A 26,950-nucleotide genomic window follows, 5' to 3' on the forward strand; every position below is an offset into this window, starting at 1 on the left:
CCCGATGCAATTGCTCACCACCCTCTGACTGATGCCCAGCCTGCTCCCAAAAAGGGGTTGGCCCCTTCCAGCCAAGCTCCCCTCCTCCCTCCCCCGCCCAGTTTTCATGCTGAACACAACATCCTATGGTATGGAATATCCCTTTGGTCAGTGTAGGTCAGTTGTCCTGGCTGTGCTCCCTCCCAGCTTCTTGTGCAGCTCCTCATTCACAGAGCATGAGACACTGGAAATCCTTGACTTAGGGTAAGCACTGCTTAGCAACAACCAAAACATCAGTGTGTTATCAATGTTATTCTAATGCTGAATCCAAACCAGAGCACTGGATCAAGCTGCTAAGAAGAAAATGAACTCTATCCCAGCTGAAACCAGGACAAGCATATAAAAATGCTACCAAGCAAGTACAGGGGCAGCAGCGCTGTTCTCTGCATGTGTTCCAATACAGTTAGTTGGCTTTACTGACTTTTCTGACTCTCTGAAGCATTACAAATGGAGAAGCTTGCACACTTTTCATATTGCTGATGTGTGACCACTCATGTTCTCTCTGAAGAAGTGGATTCATGCATGCCTCCAAATGCCCCCACAAATCACCTCTCAGCCCCAGCCTCAAAAAAGACCCAAAGCTATATCATGCTTTTCACATACCAGCCCAGACTTCTGCAGAAAGAAAACCTAGGAGCAGAGATCAAAAAGAAGCCATGGTGCTACCTAAACAGAACACAAGTCTGTTGTGGCACAAATTCAGGGACAGGTTAGCTACTGCCAATGACTCCTCTGTGGGTAAAGAGTTACTGGGCAGGCAACTAAGGGGAGGAATAAAGGATCTGTATTGCTCTAAACATGTACTTGCCAAAGAAAGAATGCTACAAAATATAACACCTCTTGTATAAACTGTGTATCTTTCATATTTTCTTATGTAAATGATTTTATTAACAGAGCTTTACAGTTTAAGCACTCAAGCTTTGTGTGTGGCATCACTTGTGCACTGCCAGTCCTGCTCAGGCTGCAGCTCAGGATGGTGGGCAGGTGGATGAGCCTCTCCTGATCCAGTCCTCAGTCCAGCTCTGCTGCCTGGGCCTGCCTGACCAGAACTCCCATCACAGCCAGCAGGCTCCTACACAAAGAGCACTGCAGGCATTAAGGTCACCAATAACACTGTAAGATTTTACAAATACTATGTTAAAGGACAGTGTGCATCTGTCAGCATTCCACTGTATGGCTGAGCCCTTCTCCTTTTCCTCTCTACTCCTCAACTAGTCTTTTTCACAATAAATAAGCATTTTAAGTGTAAGCTTTCAGACTTGGAAAAAACTCCCAGATCAAAAAGGAATTCTGTTACCAATCAGAAAACGAAAATATATAATTTCAGCAACATAACACTACAGTGTTAAACAAATGATGTACTAAGAAACTGAAAAATATTTACATTTTTGAAAAATTCAGTATTTCCACATACCTTACTTAAAAAGCAGTGTGAGAATTACAAACCTTGCTGCTAAAGAGTTCTAAATAATTATGTTGAAAGCAGACTACTCCTTTATCTGGTACAAGTCATCACTGACAGCCTGTTGTCACCAAAGACATTTGGTTTTGGTTCTTCTCAGAATATTTATGGCAGCCTTGAGAATGCAGAAAGTTCTTTAAAACAAATATTATACAAAACTTGGATCAAGAACAAAAAAAAAAAATGAAAACATTCTGAAAGAATGACAAAGCACAGGGGAAAAGAACTATTGTGAAGGCAACAGTTTCAAAACCAAACACCTCCTCATAACTGGCATGGTTTAAGTCACAGAGAACAAAAATTCCTGCCCAGAAATGACATGTCAGTTAACATTGAAATGTGAGTTGCAGGAAGAAAAGAAAAAATGCTTACCTGTGAATAGAAAAAGAAGCAATAGACCTAATGAGGGATGCCACTGCTCCAACTTTAGCAGCTTCCACTGCTCCCTGTAACCTGTATTGCACAGTTTCACCATAACTGATGAAAGGTTGGTTGTAGACGACAATCTTCCCCTTGGCCTCCTGAGCTCGTTTGCGCAGTTCATCAAATGAGGCTACCACTATGACTTCTGCTGTAATTCCTGAAAGAAAGTATTACAGTGGTTTTAGCAATGCTTTCCTATAGCTCTCCTATGGCCACTTCTAACAGACAGAAAAGCATGGACTGTGCAGAACTCAGGAAATCAGCATTAGGTTTTATTCCTGAGGAAGGAAGATGATGTGAACTGCTTCATCAGGGATCAGTACTAAACAGATGCAATAGAACCCTGTAAACTGTGCTACCAGGCTGGAATTAAAACATAACTTGAAGGGCAAGAAGGATACGTGGGGGGAATTTGCTCTCTGCATAGGCTTTAATGTCTTACTGTAATCATTTGTAGTACCAAAACATTTGCAAAAGCTGCCTATGGGATTAATTTAAAAAAGATAGTAATCTTTTCATGGAAATGTTTTGATATGTTGCTAAACAACTTAGCTTAACATAAGACAGCTGGAAGCCCATCTTTTTAGACTGTAACTCCTCTAAAATTCTTTAATCCATAAATTAAATTAAATTAAAGTTCTGCAGTGTCAACAAATTTTGCAATGTGCTTAATAAAAATAATAATAATATCATCTTCATATTTAAATCAGGAGAATATAACAGTTCTATTGGATCTCCTTTGGGGAGTTTTTCTAGGAATCTACACTTCCCAGTTCATGATACAGAAAACACAGGCAGGCTCCTGTGCAGGACAATTCACACACATTTAGATCCCACCCCAATCTTTGTTTTTAATAGTTGGAATAGTTTTAAATTGCTCTATTATCTTACTTGAAAAAACAAAGAATGTTACAGATAAGCCAGAGAATCCTTCTAACTTTTAAGGACATTAATTGAGGAACTATATTTCACAGCATTTGAGAAGTAATTCATTAAAATCACCACAATGCTGAAAATTCAATTTTGTTGATTGGTTACAGAGATAAGTAGAGACTGCTTAACAACACGGGCTGGTACTTTGCTTCTAAATATAGAAGAAGTAATGGATGTCTGAAATTTTTGTGTTCTACATTTCACCCAATAGTCACAAAATACATAAATGGAAACTGAAACTAATAACAAATCCTCTAGCAAGGATTTGTCAGAATGAAGTGAAATTATCATGTTTTTAAGAACAAAATTATTCTCCTTTTTTTTCCCGTGGGTTGGTTGTTGGTTTTTTGTGTGTGAAATAAGAATTATTTAGAGGATTTCAAAGACTTGTATTTAAAACCACAATAAACAAGAAAAACTCTTAGAAAAATAGGAAGGTAATGTCTCCCAGCATCAGTGTGCCCAGGCTCACGGCTTCTTTAAAACGAAATTACACTTCAAAACCTCAAAGAAACCATTCCAGAAGTTTGGTTTCATTAGAATGTACCACTAAGAGTAGGACAGACTGCTACAACAAAAGTGAGTTTCAGCTACAAAAATAGCTTAGTGAGAGGGATCAAAATTTTAACTATTCAGATTCTTACCTTAACCTGGCAATGTTTTAGAAAGGCAAACCAAAGAATCAGCTTCACATATTACTAGCTGCTGTTGGCAGGCAGCTGAGCATACTAGCAGACTCCAACTGCTTGTAATTAATGGCAGGTTCAGCCACCTAGCTAAGGAACCTCCCAGCAACAGGATAATTTTGGGTAGGAAACCATGCAACTGGAAATAATCCAGGTATCTACAAAATTTCATTTTCCACGAGAGAAGTCGGATTGACACTGCAATCTCTATTTCATTTTATCTCTCCCCAGTGCTCCACTTGGATCGTGCAGCAGGCACTGGAAGGACACATGCCTTGGTGACTGTCAAGGGAAGCAAGGAGTGTAACTCTTCTGGGCATTACTGCATACATGAACAAACACCAACTCTGCAAAGCTTTTTAAGAAAGCTAAACACAGCTAGTAAGTATGATTCCTAAGAAATAGGAATCATAATAATTCCTAAGAATTAGGAATTATATAATTCCTAATTATAATTCCTAAGAAATACGATGGTGAAATAGATTTATGGCCCTTCCTAGATGACAGGCATCAGGAGTTTGTACAGTGAGAATTAGTGGAAGTTTTTGCTAAGGGAAAGCACAAACTACAGTGAGAATTACTGGAAGTTTGTGCTAAAGGAAAGAACACAGAGTTGCAAATTCTAGCTCAGTATCTCTACCCTCAAATGCCCCCAAAGAAGCTAAATAAAGCCATCCTTTGATAAAATGAAAAAAACAAACGTTCTTTCTGCAAGTTTTACATAATGGCAGCATGGTATACATAGAACATGAATTACACTACTTTCCATAACAACGTAAAACTTCACTCTTGTGTAGCTTCTGACTAATTCAATTACTCATTTGCATTTTAGTGCCATTTTATACCATTTCAGATTCTTTGACTGAAGTTACAAGAGCAATGTTTATCTTAAACAAAGATGTGGACATACATACACAAATCACTCTTAAACCTTTCTGCAAAAGGAGAAATAAAAAACAAAAATCCCAACAGTTTACCTGTTTAAGGAGAATGAGTTATTTCCTCTAGAAATTAGAAATGTCTCACCTTACTGAGCCTTTAAGCAAATTAATAGAAATCTACCCTAACATCTCCTACCAATTCAGTGCCTCATGGCTCTGCTTCCCATGTTAAAAGCTACTGTCTCTTACACCTATCATTACTTTATTGGCTGTGTGTAATTGAACAGAATTCTTCAGAAACCCCATGTAAGGAGGGAGACAGATTGCCTGCTTACTTAAGCAAGATATAAAGATTATAAAACAGACAGTCTAAGAGATGAATACAGAGTATTTGGGGAATTAGCAAAGTAAAGGGCATGAATCATAGCAGAATTTCAAACATGACCAACTTGGCTAAGTGTGTAAAGCTGAAGACTATTCATTTGATCTCATCACATGAAACATATTGTTGGGTTGGATGAGTGAACAATAAATCTAGGTAGTACTATGGGTTTCCTCTCATTTCTCATATTAAACAGAAAATTGTATGCTTTTCTTTCTGAGAATTAAGGTATAGGAAGGGTATTAATGGTGGGAACAAGCAAAAAAATTTTATCAACAAAATTTTATTTTACAAAGTCCTCTGTACACTGAAATGTGTGTTTCTATCTCAAAACTTGAATATGTCACAACTTTGAGGATCACACTGCCAGTTGAAATAATAGTATGGTATGCATTAGCAATCTAAAATCTGTCACAGGCAGGATGAACACAAGACTGATTGTGTATATATATAAATGTGTATATATAAAAATATATATATACATATATATTTTTATATATGTATATATATATTTATATATACACATGCATACACACATATATATATAAAAGCACCCATAAATCAGCTGTGTGTAATACTGCTGTATAGAAGAAGTCTGATTCCTGGCATCAACAATTCTGTCTGGAGAGTCACCTCCTCACAGCTGTTTACCTGCCAGCAGGGAAGGAGCAGATTAGTTCAAAGGGGATTCTTCACAAGAGATCTTGTCCCCAAGATGAACTGCAGCTAATACTTAAGTCATTTCAGTATCTAGAGATGTGCATCTGTCTGTGTTAGTAACAGGTTTCAGTGAAGAGAAAGAAAAAAAGGAAAAAGAAAAACCCTATGATCAGATTTTTAGAAACTGGTGGATCTTCATTAAAACATCAATGAAATTTCATACAGAATATATTTTTACTTATCCCAGAAACACTTCATCCACAACACAAAGAAATTCAACCAAGTTAGTTATAATCTATTATTATATTAAAAGGATTTATATTTAGTAAACCCAGAAAGAAATATTATTTGCATACTGTTTAATCTTATTAGATACCAATTTCCTCATTACTTAACTATGGCCTTACTCTCTTTTTTTCCCCCATTCTTATTTTTGTCATTCAGGTAATAGAATCAGTACCTTAGAGATCCAGTTACAAAGCCAAATGCAGTCATCATTAATTTGACAATAAATTCTTTTCAATAGCAGCAAGCAAACAACTCATTCCTACAGACCTCCTAAACTTCATTTACTTCACACTAAAGTAAGAATTATGATTTCTTCTACAAATCACAGTATGGAACAGTGATGCTATTGACCCAAATGCACTGAAGTTACCGGTGTCAAATAAATAAGCTGATAGGCAAGGCAATTTTTGCTGAAAACAACTAAAATACAGTAATTCTAAGCCTAGACAAGACAAATCTAGAAAAGAAGTATCAACACAAAAAGTCAACAACACATCTAATTGTTCTGACAACAGTGGAAACTTTGAAACTGGAGGAGATGTATCTGAAACATGTCCTGGCCTCTGTAGTCATGAGAGCAAGGAGGAGACAGGTTGTTACCTCCCTGTTCATCAGAACCAGGCATCAGGATATCAGGACAGGAAATCAAGACAGCTCTTCATGGTAGAGCAGGGGCAACAACACACCACAGCCACAGTGCCTGACCCCCATGTGGTGACTGCAGCCCTGCCTCACACACCAGCCACTCTCATGCCTCATCTCCTGCAGCATCCCAGATTTCTCTGTTTCTACTTCAGCTCTCCCCACAAAGCTAATTTAGCCCAGAGCTGCTTCATCAGGTACACTGTATTCTATGCTGATGCAAGCAGCAGCCCCAAGCTTTTCTTACCCTTTCTTACCTTTCTTCCCATTGTCCTTCAGACTTGATCATCTCTCCAGATTAAAAGTAACATGCCCCTGCTTCTTTCAGACACAGCCTACAAGCACTGTCTGGTGCCCATTTGCAAGGTAGCTTCTTTCACAGAGCCTAGAATTTTTTTGCATGGGTCATATGATACAAAGGTAGGTAGGTAGGTAGGTAGGTAGGTAGGTAGGTAGGTAGGTAGGTATGTCTGGAGATAAGGCAGTTGGTGGGACAGGTCAAAGGAAAGAAGGTCATGGGGAGTGGAGGGGAAATGCAAATATATGCTTCAAAGCTAAATAAGATTAGGGACCTGGCATTAAATCTTTTTTTAAGTTCAACATCCTCTAAAATCAGCTCAGAAAACATTTTCCTCCTCTACTTCTAACATACCACTTTTAAAAACATGTTGCTTTCTAAAACTCTCCAGGAATTCGTTCAGCTTTCCTGCAATGCTCCACAAATTTCAACTAGATTTTTAGAAAAACCAACCCAAATTCTTTGTCTGTAATGACCTCATCCAATTAAGGCTTTGTGTCAGGCTGAAGCAAATGAAAGATTAATATCATCACTTCTTTTTTTTCTCACTCAAAAATTATTATCATGTATTGAAAATCCGAAATATTCTAACACCTAGAAACACATTTGCTCTGTCCACACATATAAATATGTACTAATATAATAATTATAATATGAAGAAAATACTAAATATTTTAAGGGAACTGTGAAATGAAGAAGAGGGTTTTATCAGGAAAAAGAATTTCGTAAAATATGAACACTACTTCTAGAAAATGTGACTGTCCTACTCTGTGGAACAGCAAAGAGAAATACTTCATGAAAATAAAATTGCATAGGACAGTCATAAAAAAGGATATGAGCCTATTCAGCTCTGATGCTTTGTACAGAGACTAAACATATTGTACCATTCCTTAAGAACATAGAGAAAAATATAATACTATATTATAGTTTTTTTTACAAATATGACTTAAAATTTCCAGCAAGTACTAGATCTCTTTTGAACAGTTTGGTTTCAATGACACGTAGCTTACTGTGCAGCACAAATCCTAGGAGAAAATGGGTTTGTCCCAATCCCCAGCACAAAGCCTTGGATACCAAAAGAGTGGGGTAACAGGTTAGGTGCTCCCAAGAGCAGCCCTGGACAGAGCACAGGCTGTGCAATGTGTAGGGAGAATCAGACACCCAAAACTAAGATCCACAAAAATCAGTTTCTGAGGACACAGGTGCTCAAGGCAGGAAGAGCTGAGGACAACCATTTTCTCCTCAGTGAGCCAAAGGTGCCAGTCACTGCTGGCTATCCCTTGGGATGAAGGTAATGTGGCCATCCAGCTGTGTCTGCATACCCCACACATGCAGAAAATCATACTTAAATCCTGCCTTCAATAGCTTCAGCCCGGCCTTAACACCCTTGAGGTAACCACCCTCAACTCAGTGACACTGCAAAAAGACAAGACCAGAAAATTCACTTGTTTACCATTGGCAATCCACACAGTTCACCTGAACATTGGTTAAAGCAGCAACTGGAACCCATGTTCTCTCCAGACAGCATGTCCATCTCAAAGCCATGCAGATACTTCTACCCTCTAAATCTTTGAAAGGCTACTGCACTAACTTCTAGCCCAGTTGCTGGGCCACTGAACACCACAGTGTCTGATGTCCTTCACAAATTGTCACCTTCTACATGCCATGAAAAACAGAAGCATAATTACCACAGTACAAGCAGTGCTACTCTAAGTAATAATAAACAATTCAGGTATGCAATACTGAGGCTCATGGTCTCAAGATGTCAATCAATAGCTCCTCACACATGAAAGAAGAGGAATCCAGTGAAGACAGGAGGGCTTTGCTGTGCACTGTGCTCTCATGCCTATGACTCTCTACAACCCCTGTTCTCAGCACTGAATCCCTCATCAAAGGGGTACCCAAGTCCCTCCAGAAGCATCTCTTCCAGGAGATCAGTGGTCATCCAAAATGCTGGCAACTTAAGGGTAAATCCTCTGATACACATTAAAAATAACTTTTTTATTGGCCTTTTGTTTATCTAGCTGAATTCCCTAATCCACTTCACCACTGAGATAAAGAAGAGGATGGTCAACACTGGGGACAAAATGCATCAATGAGGACAGGAGCTAGACCACTTCTTTCAACAGCATTCCTGGTTTAATAAAATGGTGGACTGACAGCAACAGCCCACACCAACAACTTCAAGACAACATGCATTATCCCCATTTTACACAGAACAGGCTGGAATTGCTCTCATATTATGTAATTGCAAAGCTCCTATCACCTATAAGAGCACAGCTGGAGCAAATGTTGACAGTTAAACAAAAAAAAAAAATCCCCATAACTTGAACACAAAAAATAGGAAAAAGTCTGCCAATGGATCATTTTCATATTTATATTATTTCAGTTTTGCTGCAACCAACAGTATATTAAAAAAAACAGAGACTGTTCCTTTTTTTTGAGGAGACATTTCAGGGCATGCTTCTCTGAAGTTGGTTCTGCTTGTCAGTATTTCTTTAAAATTAAAGGGCATGGTCACCCATCAGGGTAAAAAAAAGTGCATTTTAAAACACATGCAAAAAAATGAACTCTTTGATACTTTATGGTCAAACATCTGCTAAACTACCACTTTCCTTCAATTACAGGATTCTCAAAACAATAATTATATTTGGGGGATATAATCAGTACCACCAGAAATCAACACAATCTCTCTCTGTGTATATATATATCTCTATGTTTTGCCAATGTTGAAACACTGAAAATGGGACAAGGCCATTGACTAAATATGGTAAATCTCCAGTTTTCCAGCTCCCAAAACCAAGCACTTTCTATCATTCAATCCTGTTTGCTACCTAGGAATCCATTCCTTCAAGGTGATGACTATTTTCAGCCCCTGCTGATTTCTGGAAATCCAGGTCACTCTCTTTTATGTTTCTTCTCTCCCTGTCACCAAAGCAGGCAGTGAAGTGACTCCCTCCTCGTAAAGAGATCAAAGGAAGTGAAAACTTTCTCTTTGACCCAACACCTTCATATCTTGGAATACACTTGGAGAGGGAGAATGTTGGAGGTTTTTCCTCTTCAATAGAAAAATCTAACCTTTTCTGTACTCTCCTTTTTTGCTGTGTAAATCAGATGGAATCTGGGAACTTGACATCTTGGCATATTTCCCAGTCATGAAGAAGAAAGTAGGATTTTATCCACAAGATCACAAGGTACTGAAAAGCCTCCTGCACATCATCCAACTGTTCTGTATCTGAGCCAAAGTGGGCAAATCTCATAAAATCAAGTAAATGAGAAAAGCTCTGTGCACATCCCAATAGGGTTTCAATGCCATAGGCATGAGTTAGAAGACCTGCAGGAAGAGACACTCCTGGTATCCTGGAGTCAATGGACTGGCTTGGACTTCAGAGCTAAAAATACTGCTACTATTTAGGGCTTCCTGTTCCTGCCCTGAAGGATTGCAGATTTTTTCTACACTTGCATGGTGTATGCTGAAATGGAAAGTAACCAACCTCAGCATGTGCTCTAGCCATTGGGTTCCTCTTAGAAAACACTGGTTTGAATTTCCATGGACAGAAGGGAAATTAAACCCTGCATTTCCAACATCCAAAGCCAGGTGTCCTGGTTTAGGGCAAATTTGGGGGGAAACCTCTGAATGAGGTCCCTCTAGAAAGCAAATTCTCACCCAGCTGGTTCAGGAAAATATTTCCTTGGAGAAAAGTGGAAGATACTGTTTATTTAACAAGCAAATTATTTACAAGCATAAAAAATGAATAATATTAAAAAATAAAACCTCTCGCTGTTCTGAAGAGATGGCAAATTGAGAAAAGTCCTTGTCATGGGGTGTAACTCAGCTTGCTCAGTCTCTTATCAGTGCTTATCTCCTGCACTGGAGAATGCTGTGTCCCAGCCACTGATGGGCCACAGGTGTGAGCTCCCGATGTTTTTCTGGGTTTTCAGTCCAGAGCAGGTTTGAACAGTTTCAAGAAAAAGAAAAAACACAGTCCAGGGAACTTCTCTGCCTCAGCTAACTAAAAAAAACCTAACTAAAAAGCAAAGAAGAGCTCTCTCAGGTTGTCTGTCCGTGCTGCACACAACACAGTCCAGGAGCAGGAACGCCGAGGAGTGAGTGCAGTTTCTGAAAACAAACTGTGCACTTCTTTTCCCCCTTCTTCACTCTCAGAACCAGTCTTAAAGGTGCAGAACTCAATATCCAGCACAAACAGAACAGACAACTGGGGATACAGCATCATAAAGCGCCCCCAAGGACACCAGGTTTCTAATTGCCCTTAGGCTCTTGCTATGGTAATGAAGAGCCCTCCTGAGCACCTGCTTGGGGTGCTGAGCTTCAGGAGGGGCTCTGAGAGAACCAAAGGCCACCAAGTCCAGCACCAAGTTTTAAGCTTCTGCCAAGGTCTCCTATTTTCTTAGCTTCTTGGGCCACAAGCCTGGGGCCAAATCATGGGAAGAGAGGAATACAGGACATAGCTGAAAAGATGAAAAAGCAAGAAATGGTCTCCTGTACCTCCTGCTGGGATGGGGGAGTCAGCCCCTCTAATTTTAACCCCATTCCAAGACCTTAAAAGACAAGAAGTCCAACTCTGTCTCTAACAGGCAACAGTAGTGTCAAGGAAGGGATCTGTTTGGGGTGTACTGAGACAGTGGTTTGGAAACTGAGGCATCTGAAACATATCCTGACAGGAACACTGACTTAAAACAAGCAGTAACTATCAAGCTAACAGCAAACAACTTCAGGAATCATCTGCACATTCCAGATGCGGAATTCTTAGAGGCAATCATCATTCATCAAAGAATCATCATAGAGCCAACATCTGAAGGACAGCCTTCAGCCTTTAAAACATCCCTCTGCCAAAGCTCAGCACAGCAGCAGATCTCCCAAGTTTGATCCCATGTAACAACAGTACTGTAACAACAGGATAACTGGCATCAGGCATCTCATACTGAGTTGCATTATTTTGATTACAGGAAGAGTCATACCCCCACAACTTCATGCCTAGAACAAGATGTATCAGAACTGCTGATAATCCCTCAATGAGGGAAATTGTTCAACTATTTCTGATGCCATTTAGGGCAGCCTTCTATTCCTTTTTATTAGGAATAAGGCACTGTGACACTCCTCAGAAGTGATAATGCAGTGGTTTTAATAATAATAAACACATTTTTTTATTCCATGGTTGGTATGAGTGAGAGTTTTAGGACAGGCACTTTTCCCAACAGCATGCCTTTCATTCTCTTGCCTGCAGAGGCTGGTGATGAGCAGCTCTTATGAGACATTTCCATCAGCCAGGAGAATGGTCCAGTGATCAGAACAAGAGCCAAGTGCTCACCAGGGACCAGCTACCCCACACAACCTTCCCAAGCACAAAAAACCTGTCACAGTTTGCATACAGCGAGATGAGACCAGCAGAAATCAGAACAGGCACAAATGGTAGGAGAGTCAGAAGGTAAGTAATTTAATCAAAATTATTCCATGAAGTGTGAGAAATGACCCAGTCTTTTGTGAGAGATCTCATTGCCATAAAGTCTTCCAGTACCAACACATATACTTCTTCAGAAACATGGCAGATCTCAGAGGAAAGTGAAATTGTGAGAAAGAATAATGTGGGGGTTTTGAACCAGCACTGGATAATACAATCATATCTTTCATGATACAGGATCTTTACAGATGAAAGAGAAGGACATAATTAGCCTGAGTATTTTTAACATGTTAATTCAGTATATCACTAAAAAAAAAGGCAAACCTAGGAGTAAAACCAGGCAAGTGCAAATAACTACAGAAGTAAGAAAGAGAAGTGAAAAACAGACTTTTCAGGATGTGAAGATGTTTGCCAAAATTAAATTGCAGGTTCTCTTTTCAGGTTCAGCAACACTTGCTAAACACCAAAAAAGACCTTTTAATTTTAGCTTACTTTTTAGGAAGCTTGGAATAAGACTGGAAAGAATACAAAATAAGTTGTAGGCTTAAAATTTCCTCTAAATTTTCTCCTATCAAAGCACTAAACCTTGCACATATCATGGGACAAACGGATAGCAATGGTTCCAGTTGCTTTGCATTTTAGGCATGTGTTTACCTCAATATAACAGAACCATCTCAGATAAAATTCACAGCAGCAGTTTTGCAAACCAAGTATAACTCATTCCAAGCATATCTTAAATTACCCAGTTTTATTTGTTGTATTTTGACAAGCTATAGATTTTTTTCTAAACCTAACAGTTTTATGTGTTGTTTCATTTCAAACAGAAAGCTCTCTATCAAAAAAATTTACAATTCATAAAAACAATTATGAGTATCATGTTACCTTTTATTTCCTAAACTAAATTTATTTTCTTATAAAGGAATACAAATGCTTTTGAAGTGGTCTAGGAATAAGTATACTGTTTTTTATGGAGAGCAGTCACAGAAGAAGGTTCTCATCTGGCCTTTAAATAACAATCCTCAAAGCCTCACATCAATAAGTACAAATAGAGAATCTTATAAATCATTTTGTTTGTAGGCAATCTAATATTTTGGGGTTTAAAAGACCAGAATCTTGTTAAGTGCAGCTAATGGTTATTCTTGCTCCTGAGTAACATATCACACATGATATCTAAAAGGCAGCACACAGTTCAGTGACAGGAAAGGAACAAAGTGAGCATGTAAACAATGTGAACAGTAACTTACAAGCTGAGCATGAGACAGGAGATGGGAAGGGAAGGGGAAGGGAAGGGGAAGGGGAAGGGGAAGGAAGGGACACAGATACCAACTGCTATGTTTAGTGAGGGGCTTGAACTCTCCAAGCTCACCTCCTTTTCCTGCAGCCTTGTTTTTCACTGGAGTGAAGGGCTGAGCCTGGCAAAATAGGGCACATGAAGAGAAGGAAAAATCATGTGTCAACTTGACACCCCATGGAGAACTTCTTTCCTACCAACCACAATGGAGGACCAGAATCTTTGCAAATGATGTTCAGCAGCGTCAAAAAAAGGGTATAAATTTAATGGAAAGTTCTTTCTTCCAGGAATCAACTCTGATGTTACAAGTCTGTTCAACCAGACTCTATTAACATAAACTGCACCAGTCACAACCATGCCATATAGAAAAGTCCTAGGAAAACAGCACCTTGTTTTGCAGAACTATTATAGCAAGAAGAAAACCACAGTTTGACCACTGAGAGAAGTTATCAGGGGTACAATACAGTTTATGTTAAAAAGCAAGTCACATGTAATTCCAAAAAGAAGTGTTACCTTCTGGAGGAGTTGCAATACTGTTCCCAAGTCCCAAAATAGCAATGCTATGATTCCTTGGTTCCAGCATCACTGCAAACTCTTCTCCTCTTTCCCAGTGTGGTACTTTCACAGGCTCTAGATGCACATTTTCCAGCCCATCTTTCTGCAGGGCACTGAACATATATTTGATGGCTGCCTCTAAGTTTTTTGAACCACTGAGTCTAGGTCCTATGGTGTCAGCAAAAACTGCTAATCTTTCATAGGATCTGTTCTGAGCCTTTCCATGAACAGCAAGATCGATAATAGCCTTAGCAATATCAGTATAGCCAGCTATCTCATTTTTAATGTCTTCAAATGACTTCAGGGAACTTCCATCTCTTCTCAAAGATTTCCCAGCATACTGGTGTAATAAATTAATGAGAAATATTAAGAATAAGTGCTTCATTTTTTCTCTTTCTTCTTTTCCACAGATGGCCTGTTGGAGAGGAAAAAATTAAAAAAAAAAAGAAAGTTAAAAAACCATACACCTATCAGCAATACTTTTAGTTATTTGGATTGGCAGACAGAAATGAAATGAAAAGAAATTAGTTTATCATGAAAATGCTTTGATCAGAACTAGCAGAAAAGTAAACTCAACTTGAAGACAGAGTTATTGAAAGCAAATGAAAAAGATATTTAGACCACTGGACACAAACTTTGTGGTCTTTAGAAATATCCCTGGAATGCTGCATCTCTTTAAATAAACACATTCTTCAAAGCATCAAAACCCAGGGCTGCTCCCATGCCGAAGGAGTTTTGCATCTCCTTTCTGTTAGGAGCAGGACTTTTCAGAAGTGTCAAATCAAATGTCTTTACACAAAACATCCAGACAAAAACTTTTCTTATACCATTCATGAACAAAAGTTCTTCCTGATCTCCATCTTCATAATCAGAAAAGTACTTTCTATTGTACTAAAAAGATTTAAGCTTTAGATCCGATGCCTCCAGTGACCTGGTTTTAGCTAGGATAGAGATCATTTTCTGCTTAGTAAGTGATCCAGTGCTCTGGTTTGGATTCAGCATGAGAATAACATTGATAACACACTGATGTTTTGGTTGTTGCTAAGTAGTGCTTACTCTAAATCAAGGACTTTCCAGTGTCTCATGCTCTGTGAATGAGGAGCTGCACAAGAAGCTGGGAGGGAGCACAGCCAGGACAACTGACCTACACTGACCAAAGGGATATTCCTTACCAAGTGGAGTACACAAACTGGGGGAGTTGACTGGAAGGGCCTGATCACTTCTCAGGAAAAGGCTGAGCATTGGTCAGCAGGTGGTAAGCAATTGGATTGTGCATCACTTGTTTTTCTTGGGCTTTTTAATTTTTTATTATCATCATCATTATTATTATAACACTTTACTTCTTTTCATCTACTTAACTGTTCTTACCTGAACCCACGAGTTTTTTTTTACCTGTATTGGTTTGGCATGGCCTGGTTTTTGGCAGCAGGGGGGCCACAAAGATGTCTCCTGTGGGAAGCTGCTGGAAGCTTCCCACCATGTCTGGCAGAGCCAATGGTTGATGGCTCTGAAGATGGACAAGCTGCTGGTCAAAACTGGGCCAATGAGAGAGGCTGGTAACACCTCTGTGATGACATACTTGAGAAGAAAATCCAAACAAAGTCACAGGTTTTTTGCTCCTAATCAGAGAAGGAGGTGAGAACATGTGAGGGAAACAACATGGCAACACGAAGGTCAGTGGAGAAGGAGGGGAGGAGCTGCTCCAGGCACCGGAGCTGATTCCACTGCAGGCCATGGTGAGGACCAAGGTGAAGCAGCTGTGCCCCTGCAGCCCCTGGGGATCCATGGGGGATGCAGAGATCCACCCACAGCCTGTGGGGATCCATGGGGGATGCAGAGATCCACCCACAGCCCCTGGGGATCCATGGGGGATGCAGAGATCCACCCACAGCCCCTGGGGATCCATGGGGGATGCAGAGATCCACCCACAGCCCCTGGGGATCCATGGGGGATGCAGAGATCCACCCACAGCCCCTGGGGATCCATGGGGGATGCAGAGATCCACCCACAGCCTGTGAGGATCCATGGGGGATGCAGATCCACCCACAGCCCCTGGGGAGGTGCCCATGCTGGAGCGGGGGGATGCCTGGAGAAGGCTGTGATCCATGGGTGATCTGGTGGAGAGAGCAGGCCCCTGCTCCAGGCTGGAGCAGCCTGTTCATGGAGGACTGCACCCCATGGAAAGAGACCCACACCACAGCAGTTTTGGGAGGACTGTGTGCCTGTGGGAGGGACTCATGGTGCAGCAGGTGTGGTTTGGCTGCTGCTCATGGGAGTGCACCCACACTGGATCAGTTCACAGAGAGCTGTCTCCTGTGGGAGGGACCCCATGGCCTCACAGGGGACAGACTCCTCTCCCAGAGCAGCAGAAGAAAATCTTAGTGATGAACTGACCAAAACCCCCATGCCCTGTCTCCCTGTCTCCCTGTGCTAAGGGGCAACCCAAGCATTTATGAGAGCTTCTGATCAGCTCCCAAAAAGGGGGGATAATCCATCAGGCATGCACCCATAAGATGCCATCTGAAACACTGGCTGTGCAATGCAGAAATAAAACACAGAAAGAGTCAAAATACTAACCACATTTCCAGGATCAATAAACCACCAGAATTCATAAACAAATAAACTAAAACACCCCAATGCCCACAAAAAAACCACTCACGCAATCATTTTGGAGTCACCAAGCCTAGATCATATGACAACCAACATGAACTGCCAGCCTTCCACAGATCTTTATGGGTCTTTTCATAAACAGCAATTTAAACAATAGCTTTAGCAATAGAGGAATACTAAGGTATTCTCCTTAACTATTCAAATGTCCCCTAAGCTTGAGATCAAGGAAGTAATAAGTTATTCACAGTGAAGCATCATTTTTTGCAAAATGACAAAAAATCATTATTGATTTCATCTGTGAACGATAAATCTATCACAGAGATTTCTCTGAGACAGACAGGGCAAAGGTCTTACACAATCAGGAGCAGAAGACTTGGGTTATGTCAGGACACTGCCTGAGAACTGCAAAATGCCTTTTATAGTCTGAGTTACTGTTTATTTGTGGTTATACTACACAGAGAGTATTGGTGTATTTTTATTGCTATGCTCTGCACTTTCTTCATGTACTTTCCCTTAGCCAGTTAATTACATGCTCTTAGACATCCTCCTCTAGAGACATCAGTCATTTTCTCAGGATGACCATGCTTGTTCCCTGATTTTTGTGAAGTTCATCATGCATAAAGAAGCCAGCATAAAAAATGGGTAAGTGCTGACTGAAGTAACACAATTCTGTAGACTTAGTTTCAAAAACTTAATGTCTGGGGGTCTGTTTGTTTAAGAGTTTGCCAAATCTACCAGAAAAAGCAGACACACTTAGCTGTTACACAGAAGACACAGAGGGATTATCTAAATAGTACTGGCCACCTCAAAGAGCCCCCAGCTACCAACTTCATGCATTTTTTTCCAATGGACAGATGCGACTGCAGTTATCACATTTCCCTTAAATAAGAAATGTTTTCTTTATTCTTCCTAGCCTCATTCAAAACCAGCAGCATCCACACTCCAAAGACTGCCCCAGAGGACCTGCATTTAGGAGATATACTTCTTCCAGGAATTTCCCACTCAACACTGAGAACAGATATGTTTCCACAACTTTTGTGGATGTAACACTTCTGTGTTGCACAGCATTTCACTGCCTCCAATGCATTGTAAGAGGAACATAACTCAATTCAAACCCTGGTCAAGAACAAAAAAAAAAGGAATGTAATTTATTGTGCTTTCCTTGAATACTCCAGCATAATCTGTTCAAAAGCAGCTATCTGAAATATTTCCCTGCTGGGTAAAATAACATCATACTCAGACTGCAATAGAGAATCATTCCACTGCTAGTCCAGGGAAAGAATCACACATCTGTTTTCCCAGTCTCTGCAACTTTATCACCCCAGTGAATCATCTAGCAAAGGAGATTACTTATTTTTCCACATCTAACTAGTTAAGACTCAGCAAATGAACCTCACAATGCAAGCCGAATTAATAAAAAATAACAGGGCAATCAAAATTGTTCAATGTGTTTTATTGTCCATAAAGCAGAAAGAGAGCATCCAACCATAGCAGTACCTGGATCCATACAGAAAGAAGGGAATGCTCTGAATATAGTTCACAGGAAGAGAGATTTTTCCCTGCAAAATACTAGCAGAACATTTAAAAGGGAAAGTCTGGAATGAGGAAGACCAAGTTAAGTAGCACTTAAACAAACTGTACATATATAAATCCATGGGACCTCATGGGTTGCACCCACAAATATTGAGAGCTGATATCATTGTGAGGCCACTCTTGTTACCTCGCTCCTATCTTTGAGAAGGGCAAGAAATAAAATGAGCTACAATAAGAACTACAGACCAGTCAGCCTCACATCAAGCTCTGGCAAGCGGACAGGAGAAAAATCCTGAAAATTACTTCCACACATATGAAGGACAAGAAGGTGACTCAGAATAGTTAGCATGGATTTACAAAGGGGAAATTGCATAATGAAAGTGATGCCCATCTAGGACAGAATTGCTGGCTTGGTAGATGAGAACAGAGCAGTGGATTTGTTTCCCTTTTACATTAGTAAGGCAGTTGACAGTCTCCATAAAAGTCTCAGGGAAGCTGATGAAGTATAGGCTGGATGAGCAGTGAGGTGGATTAAAAATCAACTGAACAACCAAGCTCAGAGGATTCTGAGTGGCATCTAGCTGGCAGATGGTAGCTAGTGGTGATCCCTAAAAGTCCATACCTGGTCCAGAACTCTTATAAATCTCCATTAATAATCTGGATGCTTTGATGGGAAGATGGGAGGAGTGGCTGTGTAGATGGTTGTGTGAAGAGGCAGGCAGGCAGGAACCTTATAAATTCAACAAGTCCTGCATCTGGGGAAGACTAACCCCCATGCACTAAGACAGGCTGGGGATACCCAGCTGGAAAGGAGTTGGCAGAGAATGAGTCAGCAAAACCTCATGTTGGCAAAGACCAGCAGCCTGATGGGCTGCACATCAGGAGTGTTGCCAGCAGGCAGAGGGATGTGATCTTTCCCTCTAGTCAGCATTAGAGAAGCCAGACCTGGATTATTTCTTCATTCCTGGGCTTCCCAGCATGAGAAATGATGAGAGAGATGTGGACATGCTGAAGAGTGCAACAAAGGGCCACAGAGATGATTAAGGGACTGGAGTATCCAGTATCCCTATTAGGAAAGGCTGAGAAAGCTTTAACTGTACAGTCTAGAAAAGAAAATATTATTTTCTTCTCCAGAAGGAGAGGGAGGGATTAATCAGTGGATAGAAATACCTGATGGGAGGGAACAAAGAAGGCAGCGCCAGGCTCTTTCCAGTGGTGCCCACCAACAGAGCAAGAGTCAATGGAAACAAACTGAAATATATGAAATTCCACCGAAGGCACCTTTGTTTTTTGTCTTTTTTTTTTTTAAGTGAGGGTAGTCAAACACTGGAAGAGGTTGCCCAGAGAGGTTGTGAAGTGTCAATACAGGGACATATTCCAAACCTGTCTAGGCATGGAATGTCATGGTTGTCTAGGGCCTGGACAACTGGCTTCAGCTGACCCTGCTTAAAAAGGCACTTTGGACTAGAGCTCAAAAGATATCCTTCAAACTAAATGTGTAATTTGGAAAATGAAAGGAGACCAGAGACACAAGCTGAAAGGGTTTAAAAAAATCAAGGAAGAAAGGTTCTAAATATGTAGAAGAAAAAGATAATCTGAAGGCAGAAAATAAGTCTTTTCCAGCTCAAATTAGTATGAAAGAATGAAATGTACAAAACAATACAACGCAGGTAGCGCAGAGGGTGTCAGAAGATACATTTATTAGTAGTTACTTTAAGGATACTTCCACTTATTGTGTGGCCAACTTGTCTGTACCTAACTGCTGATGCTAAAGTGCAAGCTCATTGAGATTTTAATCTTTCAATGGTGCCCTTACATAAAAGAAGGGCACATCCAAACTTTAATCAGGCTAACTGGCATTTCCACCATTAAAAACATTACAATATAAATTACTTATGTTACAGATGGAAAAGAATAAAAGGAAGAGGAAAAAAGACTCAGATGAGAGATTGATTACTATCTGATTGATTACTGTCTACAGCAATCAGATAACAGAAAGTGGAGCAGAGGGCATAAAAATAGGATAAACAAAGCTAGAGCAGTGCTTCTTCTCCAGTGTGGCAAGGTTTTCCCAAAATCCCAGTTGAAAATACAGACAAAAGGATACAGAGAATTCACACAAGTCATGGTTATGGGAAATGAGGAATGAAAACAATAAATTGAGGCTATTAACCACTTAATTGCTAGACATCTGCTATATCTGCAGAGTATCTATCAGTTTCCTAACCACCATTTGATTTTCCTTCAGGGACTGGAGGAAATCTTGAAATCACACAGTGGTTTTGATGACATGAGAATAGACTGAAAAGCCCCAGGGTAACAAACTAACATGCTGCAGAGTGATGTCTGATACGTTTAATAGCACTGGAAAAAAGTTTGTTGTGACAGCTGTGGAGTAGGATGACTGGGAGGCTAGGTGAACTTGCAAAACGAGGCGGAGATTTCTGCCTAAAAATAAAGTCATAGAGTTCTTCCATCACTTATAAAGATAAGGAGGAGGGGTGGATGGGAGGTGGGGGAAATACAAGCTTTATGATCTTGAAGAGTGAAGCAGAAAAGCAGACATTCCTCAAAGACTGCTTTTTCAGAATTGTCATAATTCCTCATCTGGGAACATTTAATCAGTTAGAAAATCTTGGGCTGGGGAACACACGCAGTTGTAACTATCATTTACATTACAAAGCCCTTAAAATTAGCCTTTTGAATCATAAAACTAAGGTAAAGAAGAGTACAACACAACAAGGATATAAGGTTTTGGATAATGTTATTACTTGGACCAAAAAGTCTAAAATACTGAAGGAAACACCTGAGCTGTTTTACTTTTATCAACTTCAGAAGAACTATTTTGATTTTCTGCAACTGAAGATACATACTGAAATGCGTGACCTATGACCATATAGGCTCTAGTAGTGATACTGACTTATGCAGACATAATAGGAAGTGAAAAGTTTTATGAACTCTGTAAAGATTAAGACTGAGAAAATCCAAACATTCCAAGAGACACTGCAGCCACAGTTGGCAGAAGTTCATACCCTACTTACAGTCAGTATGGCAGAAGTACTACAGCTTAACATAGAAAGGAAGCAGCAAAAGGAGCCACTCTTCCCTCTCTCTTCACCTCCAAGCCTCAGAATAGTAACAGGCTACCTTGATATATTCTTATTCCATAACTGCTGCTGAAATGGATGGCAATAATCCTGAAGAATCACACCATAATCCATGTGCTGGATACTGTATCCAGCATACTGTATCCAAATTCTGTATCAGCAAAACCACAGAAATGATCAGCCAGCTACTTCTCTAAGTGGTGTGGTCCAGACAAAAATTAAGTTAAGAATAACAAAAAAACCCCACAAGCACTGAACAATGCCTCAGCCACACAACAGCTGATATTATTCTTCTTAATAAGCATGGAAAATATAGTTCTCACAAGGGAGTACGTTATCTTTTCAGAGGCAAAAGATAGGAATTCAGTGGGATTTTTAAATGAGAATTGAAGAGAAATACTTAATGAATGGAAGGCAGTTAGGAAACAATGACACCAAAATACAGTGTTGTTCATATTACATTAAATGCCAAAACGTATAGCTAAAGCCAACTGATAATGTTGAAAGACAACTGAGGGGAGGAGAAGGGAATGATTTTGGACAAATAAATCAATACATACAAGAACAGGGCTACAATTATCTGGTATTTTTATGTGCAACTTCATTCAAATCCACTATTGCCCTAGTGTAAAAAGCCAGACAGGTATCTTGTACCATTTCACAAAATTCCTAAACTATCGAGACACAAATTCTTCAGAATTGCATATTTTTGTGTCAGCGTTTCCTACATGTGAAAAGGGCTCCCCTTTTAAGGAAGCAACATAACCACAGAAATCTTCTCTCACAACCTCTTCAGTACTTATGCTTAACCAAAATTCTAAACTAAGTTTCTTTTTGAAAACATGTTCAACAAGACATCTTCCATCCTGTATTAAGTTAAATCATTCCTACAAATCAGATGTTAAATATTTTTCTTCTGAGTTTTTATTGAAAAACTAGCAGACTGCATCCAGCCAAATGATGAAACCTATCTCCCTACCAGGAGGAAGCCTATGACAGAAGGTATGAGCCATGAGCAAATGATCCATCCACACCTCTGGATAGCAAGAGCTGCTAAAACTGATGGACAGACATTGTAACAGGAGCAAACCAAGTTCTGTTAGCAGCAGCCAGTACAGGGCTGTTACTGACACAGGCTGGTCTGCCACTCCTGTGAAAGCCAAAAGGAATCCCACTGCCACGCATCTGGCACTTGCAGGTACTTCCCGATGTGCCTCCAAGCAGCATTCCAGCAGAAGGCTGTTCAGTCCTACAGAACACGTGTGTGCTCTAGATTTTGGCCAGAAAATCTAAATACTTGGAGTTTCTCCTTCCCACAATTAAATCTCAGTTTTAAAGACAACTACAGATTACACTACTTACGGTCAGGACATTTGCCAAAATGAATCACCAAATTAAGCAACCTTTGTTACTAATTACGTAATGTGTAACAGGAGTGCAACAGACCAACTTTTCTACTGAATTTTAACAAAAATTGCACCAGATGTTTGCAGCTACATATATATTATATACCACCTCAGAATTAGAAACTTTTAAGTTAAATTCTTAACATTTTCATATATGACAAGAATAATATGCCTCTACAACCACACATCTACAAAGCACTTTTTGCTTTGCATATGGAACAAAATATTTCATTTTAAGTCAGTGGATTCAGACAAAAGTTATGTACATTAAACACCTTAAAGAAAAAGACCAAAAAAGGGCAATACCAACATTTTCAAAAGTATCCAACCATTTTAGCACCTTTACTTCATACATCTGCAGTCCCAGTGTACAAACTATAAGTAGCACATTAATTCCAAATTATGTCAATAATCATTCAGCAATGCTGAATATAAGATATCTAAGAATATTAATAAACAAAATTTCTAGATTAAAATAACTGCAATTGTTGAGTATTTCATTTGTCATGTTTTTTTCATACAGTCTTTCTCTAGTCACAAGAAAAGGTAAGTTCCTCATACTGCTACAGTAAAAAGCAATAAAATGGTTTTGTGAAGCTGAGAAGTCTGGTCAACATATTGCTAGATTTGTTAGGAACTTTTATTTTATTCTTTCCCCTCCTTATTGTAGGATACACCCACTGAATCTTCCCTTTCCAAAACAACAAAAATTTGTAAATGCAACTATACAAAAAAGTGAAGGATCAGGGATTTCTCATTACAACTGACAGAAAAATTATCTTTATGATGCACATATTTCTTTACTTATATTAAGGGCAAAAAAATATATTAATTTCTATGAGATATATTATGAAGTATGTAATTTATGATTTCATCATGTTCACTAGAGAATAATACAGGTACTCAAATATCACCCTGTATTCCAACATATCAGCATTAGAAACAAGTGGCTACAGTTCAGTGGCAATGTACAATTGGGGCCACCATCCAACTGCAGAATGCAATGAAATGTGAAAAAAAAAAAAAAAGAAAGAGAAAAAAAATCTTAAAAAGCTTGAATGTAACAGACTGCTAGCAAGATAAATACACTTTACTTAAAGAGCTTGAGAGAGATCTGGGTTTTGGCCAATTTTGAGAAATAAATTAGCAAAACCAGACCTTTTTCTGATGTGGAAGAAAGCTCCAGCACCACTTTTTCATCAAAGCTACTCTCCAGTGCAGCACACATTTGATCATCAAGCACTACACTTACTATGCATATGGCAGATCTGACTCTGTATTTAACTTCTAATTATTTTTTACTACCATTTAAAAGACAAAAATTATCAAACCATTTTGCTATTGCAGGATAAAAAAGCCAACTAGGACAACAGACATATATCACTATTAATTTATTTTTAATTTTTTTAAAAAATTTTATTTTGAGCAATGTTCAACACAGCCCTGCTATCAGGGTACCCCGTGCTACTCACTGCACAGACACGCTGACAGAAACATGCCTTACAACTACAGACAAAAAGAACCAGCAGCTGGAAAAGGAGGGACCCAGAAGTGACACCTCCAAGTGCTTCAGCTGCCACAGAAAAGACATTAGCATAACCCCTCAGCCCCTTTCTTCTGACACTACCAAGAGCAGACAACCAAAAGCTTGCTGTACTGAAGCAAATGGTCACATTACAAAATGTCAACTGGCTATCAAAGTGAAAAAAGAAAAAACAAACAACAAACCACCAACAAAAAGCCCAAGCAACTCCCAAAACATACCATAGAGTAAACACACTAATTATATAGAGAGGACAGTGACAAAATGTGATCAACCTTCTCTACAAATGTTAAGACATCTCCCTGACTTTACATTTGATTCTGATACTGCACCTGAACAATAATACTCAGAGATTAGATTATGTCAAGAAATTATGGGAGGAAACAAAACAGACAGGAGTTTTTCCCTAGATCTTAAATACTTCTGCACAGTTCAGATTGCATAAGGCAAAGTGAACACACAGGTGCCAGCTCCCAAAATCCAAAGTACCTGCCTCTGAGAAAACCAAGCCATCAGCACTGACAAGAACACACCAGGCTCAGGTAGGTGACTGCACCTGAGCTCAGGAAGCACACAGGGACTTCAGCCAAACAGAGTCCAGAGAGCCCACAGCTTCACTTCCATACCCCCACTGCTCCTCCTATCCTTCTGCTACTCCAGGTGACAGCCACAAACTCCTCCTGGCTTTGCTGGACAAGTTATGCTTGGTACACAACAAAAAGTGAAACTACTTTGACACTCTTTAAATTGATATTTATATACAGTTCTACCAAAATTAGCAGAGAGCTCAGAGAATTAAGACATCTCTGGCTTTGGTTATTCCTCCAAAATAGCCTTCTGCAAGCACAAGCTTTGGGAATGTGGCCTTAAACTGTTTCTAGTCATAAGACCAACCATTGAGGAGAGAAAAGCTTGAAGAAACAAAGCACTTGGAGCAGTCTACTTTGATTTAGCTATAAATGTTGGTTTTCAAACCCACACAATTGCTCAATCATAACTACATCAAATTCAGAGGGCTTTATCCACAGCATGAAAAAAGCAACTATCAAACATTTGGGACTCTGACTCTTACTAGTGTGAGTTAAAAATGCAGCCTCTGCATCCTTCAGTAAATCCAGATGTTGCAAATGTCAGTCTCTTGATTAATTAAAAGCAATTCCAAGTTAAAATGGAACCGGTACTGGAGGATCATGTGCACTTGGTTTCGATTTTATCGAAAAAACACAGCACATACATCAGCTTGCAAGCAGAGGCAATTGGTGAAAATAGAGTTCACATGAAGTTACTAATGCTCCTTCATTCAAAAGCATCTTTGACTCCCTCATAAAGTGCTGATCCTTTCAGGATGATGATTTCACCACGTGTGACTACACTTATGTTTTGGTTCTGCTCCTCTATGACAACTTCCCAGTTATTCCCTGAAACAGATCTGATGGCAACAGTAACCCTACACCCCTTAACCCACCTTTACCAACAAGTCATACCTGTTGAGCACAAAGTACTTAAATATAAACACCTGGAGAGCAAGCAAGGTCAGCAAGAAGCCTACATTTCTCAAGTTTACCATCCTATTTAATTTGTAGATTAAGGCCTTTTTTACAGCAGCTACGTTTTGCTTTCAGAAGAGCAGTTGAGTTTACACAGACAGTTACCCACAGTTGCAGTGATGCTTGCAGCAAACAGCCCAGTTGTTATTACATCACAGCTGAAAATGTTTTCCAGGGAAAATAGCTGACTTTCATCCTTCCTATGTCACTTGTCTGTAGGGACAGGTAATGTAAGACATTATGTTTCTTTTTGATCATTTTGGGAGGTAACATTAACTAATTTTTATTTATCCAGTATGCATCTGGTTTTTTTTGTTTTTTTTTAATTTAGAGTTCACATACTGATAAGCTCCCAACAGTTATTTTTATTTAAGATTCTTCAAAGGAACTTTGCTATGCTCCCATTCCTGTCTTCAACTGCTCAACTGCTCTTGCTCTGGATTTTCAGAAAGTCACTACACAGTGATAGAATGGTTTGGGTTGAAAGACATGTTCAAGGTCAGTCCAAGCCCCCTGCAACAAGCAGGGTCAGCTTCAACTAGATCAGGCTGCTCAGAGCCCAACCCAACCTGACCTTGACTGTCCCCAGGAATGGGGCATCTACCACCTCTCTGGACAACCTGTGCTAGAGTTCCTTCACCCTCAGTATAAAAAATGTTTCCTTTATTTCTAGTGAAGTCTCTCTCAATATTTCTTATAAGCTTCTTTCATTGCCAGATTTGCTTGAACAGTCTCTGTACAACTACCAAAGAGCCCAGTACAATCCATCTGTATTGGATACATTGCATTTGGCTATGACAGGTCTTCTAACAACTGTAGAGTACACCAGAGAACACTGCAAAGCAAAATATATCTGCTGACTTGGGTGGCATTGGCATTGGTTGCTGGAGAGAAGCACCATCTGCCCTCATTCAGTTACTCTCTGAAGCCACAGAGACATTCTTGCTCACTACCACTCTTTCTGCAAGATTTCTCTTCAGCTGTAAGACCTAAATCCAAAATGAAGTACAAATCACAGACTCTACCTGCTGGAGCAATGTATATTAAAATGAGTGTTTGTGTACTTTACCAGCCTGGACTGAGTGGGATACAGATTTGGATTTGGATTCTGAAGTACATCTAGATCCCAGCTACAATCATTCTGCCCTTCAAACTGACATTCACTTACACCAGAACCTTGTCCATCTCACTAGCAGCTGAGAACCAATCCATAAATAGCAATTTTGATTTGTTTGCTGAAATTA

At 39.6% G+C, this 26,950-nt stretch overlaps 1 protein-coding gene across 1 annotated transcript in view; it reads right to left on the reverse strand.

Annotated features, from left to right (window-relative positions):
• The window catches only part of CPQ (carboxypeptidase Q), a 146,202-nt gene that overhangs the window by 113,907 nt on the left and 5,345 nt on the right, over positions 1 to 26,950 (reverse strand). The window contains exons 2-3 of the mRNA XM_071421543.1: positions 13,919 to 14,375; positions 1,874 to 2,081 (exon numbers count right to left, since the gene is read on the reverse strand). Coding sequence (XP_071277644.1) covers positions 1,874 to 2,081; positions 13,919 to 14,345 — 635 coding nt within the window. The 5' untranslated portion in view covers positions 14,346 to 14,375. The remainder of the gene's footprint in view (positions 1 to 1,873; positions 2,082 to 13,918; positions 14,376 to 26,950) is intronic.

Source organism: Agelaius tricolor, unplaced genomic scaffold (assembly GCF_023055355.1).
Source record: "Agelaius tricolor isolate 1412-34295 unplaced genomic scaffold, bAgeTri1.0.p SCAF_2, whole genome shotgun sequence".
Taxonomy (NCBI): domain Eukaryota; kingdom Metazoa; phylum Chordata; class Aves; order Passeriformes; family Icteridae; genus Agelaius; species Agelaius tricolor.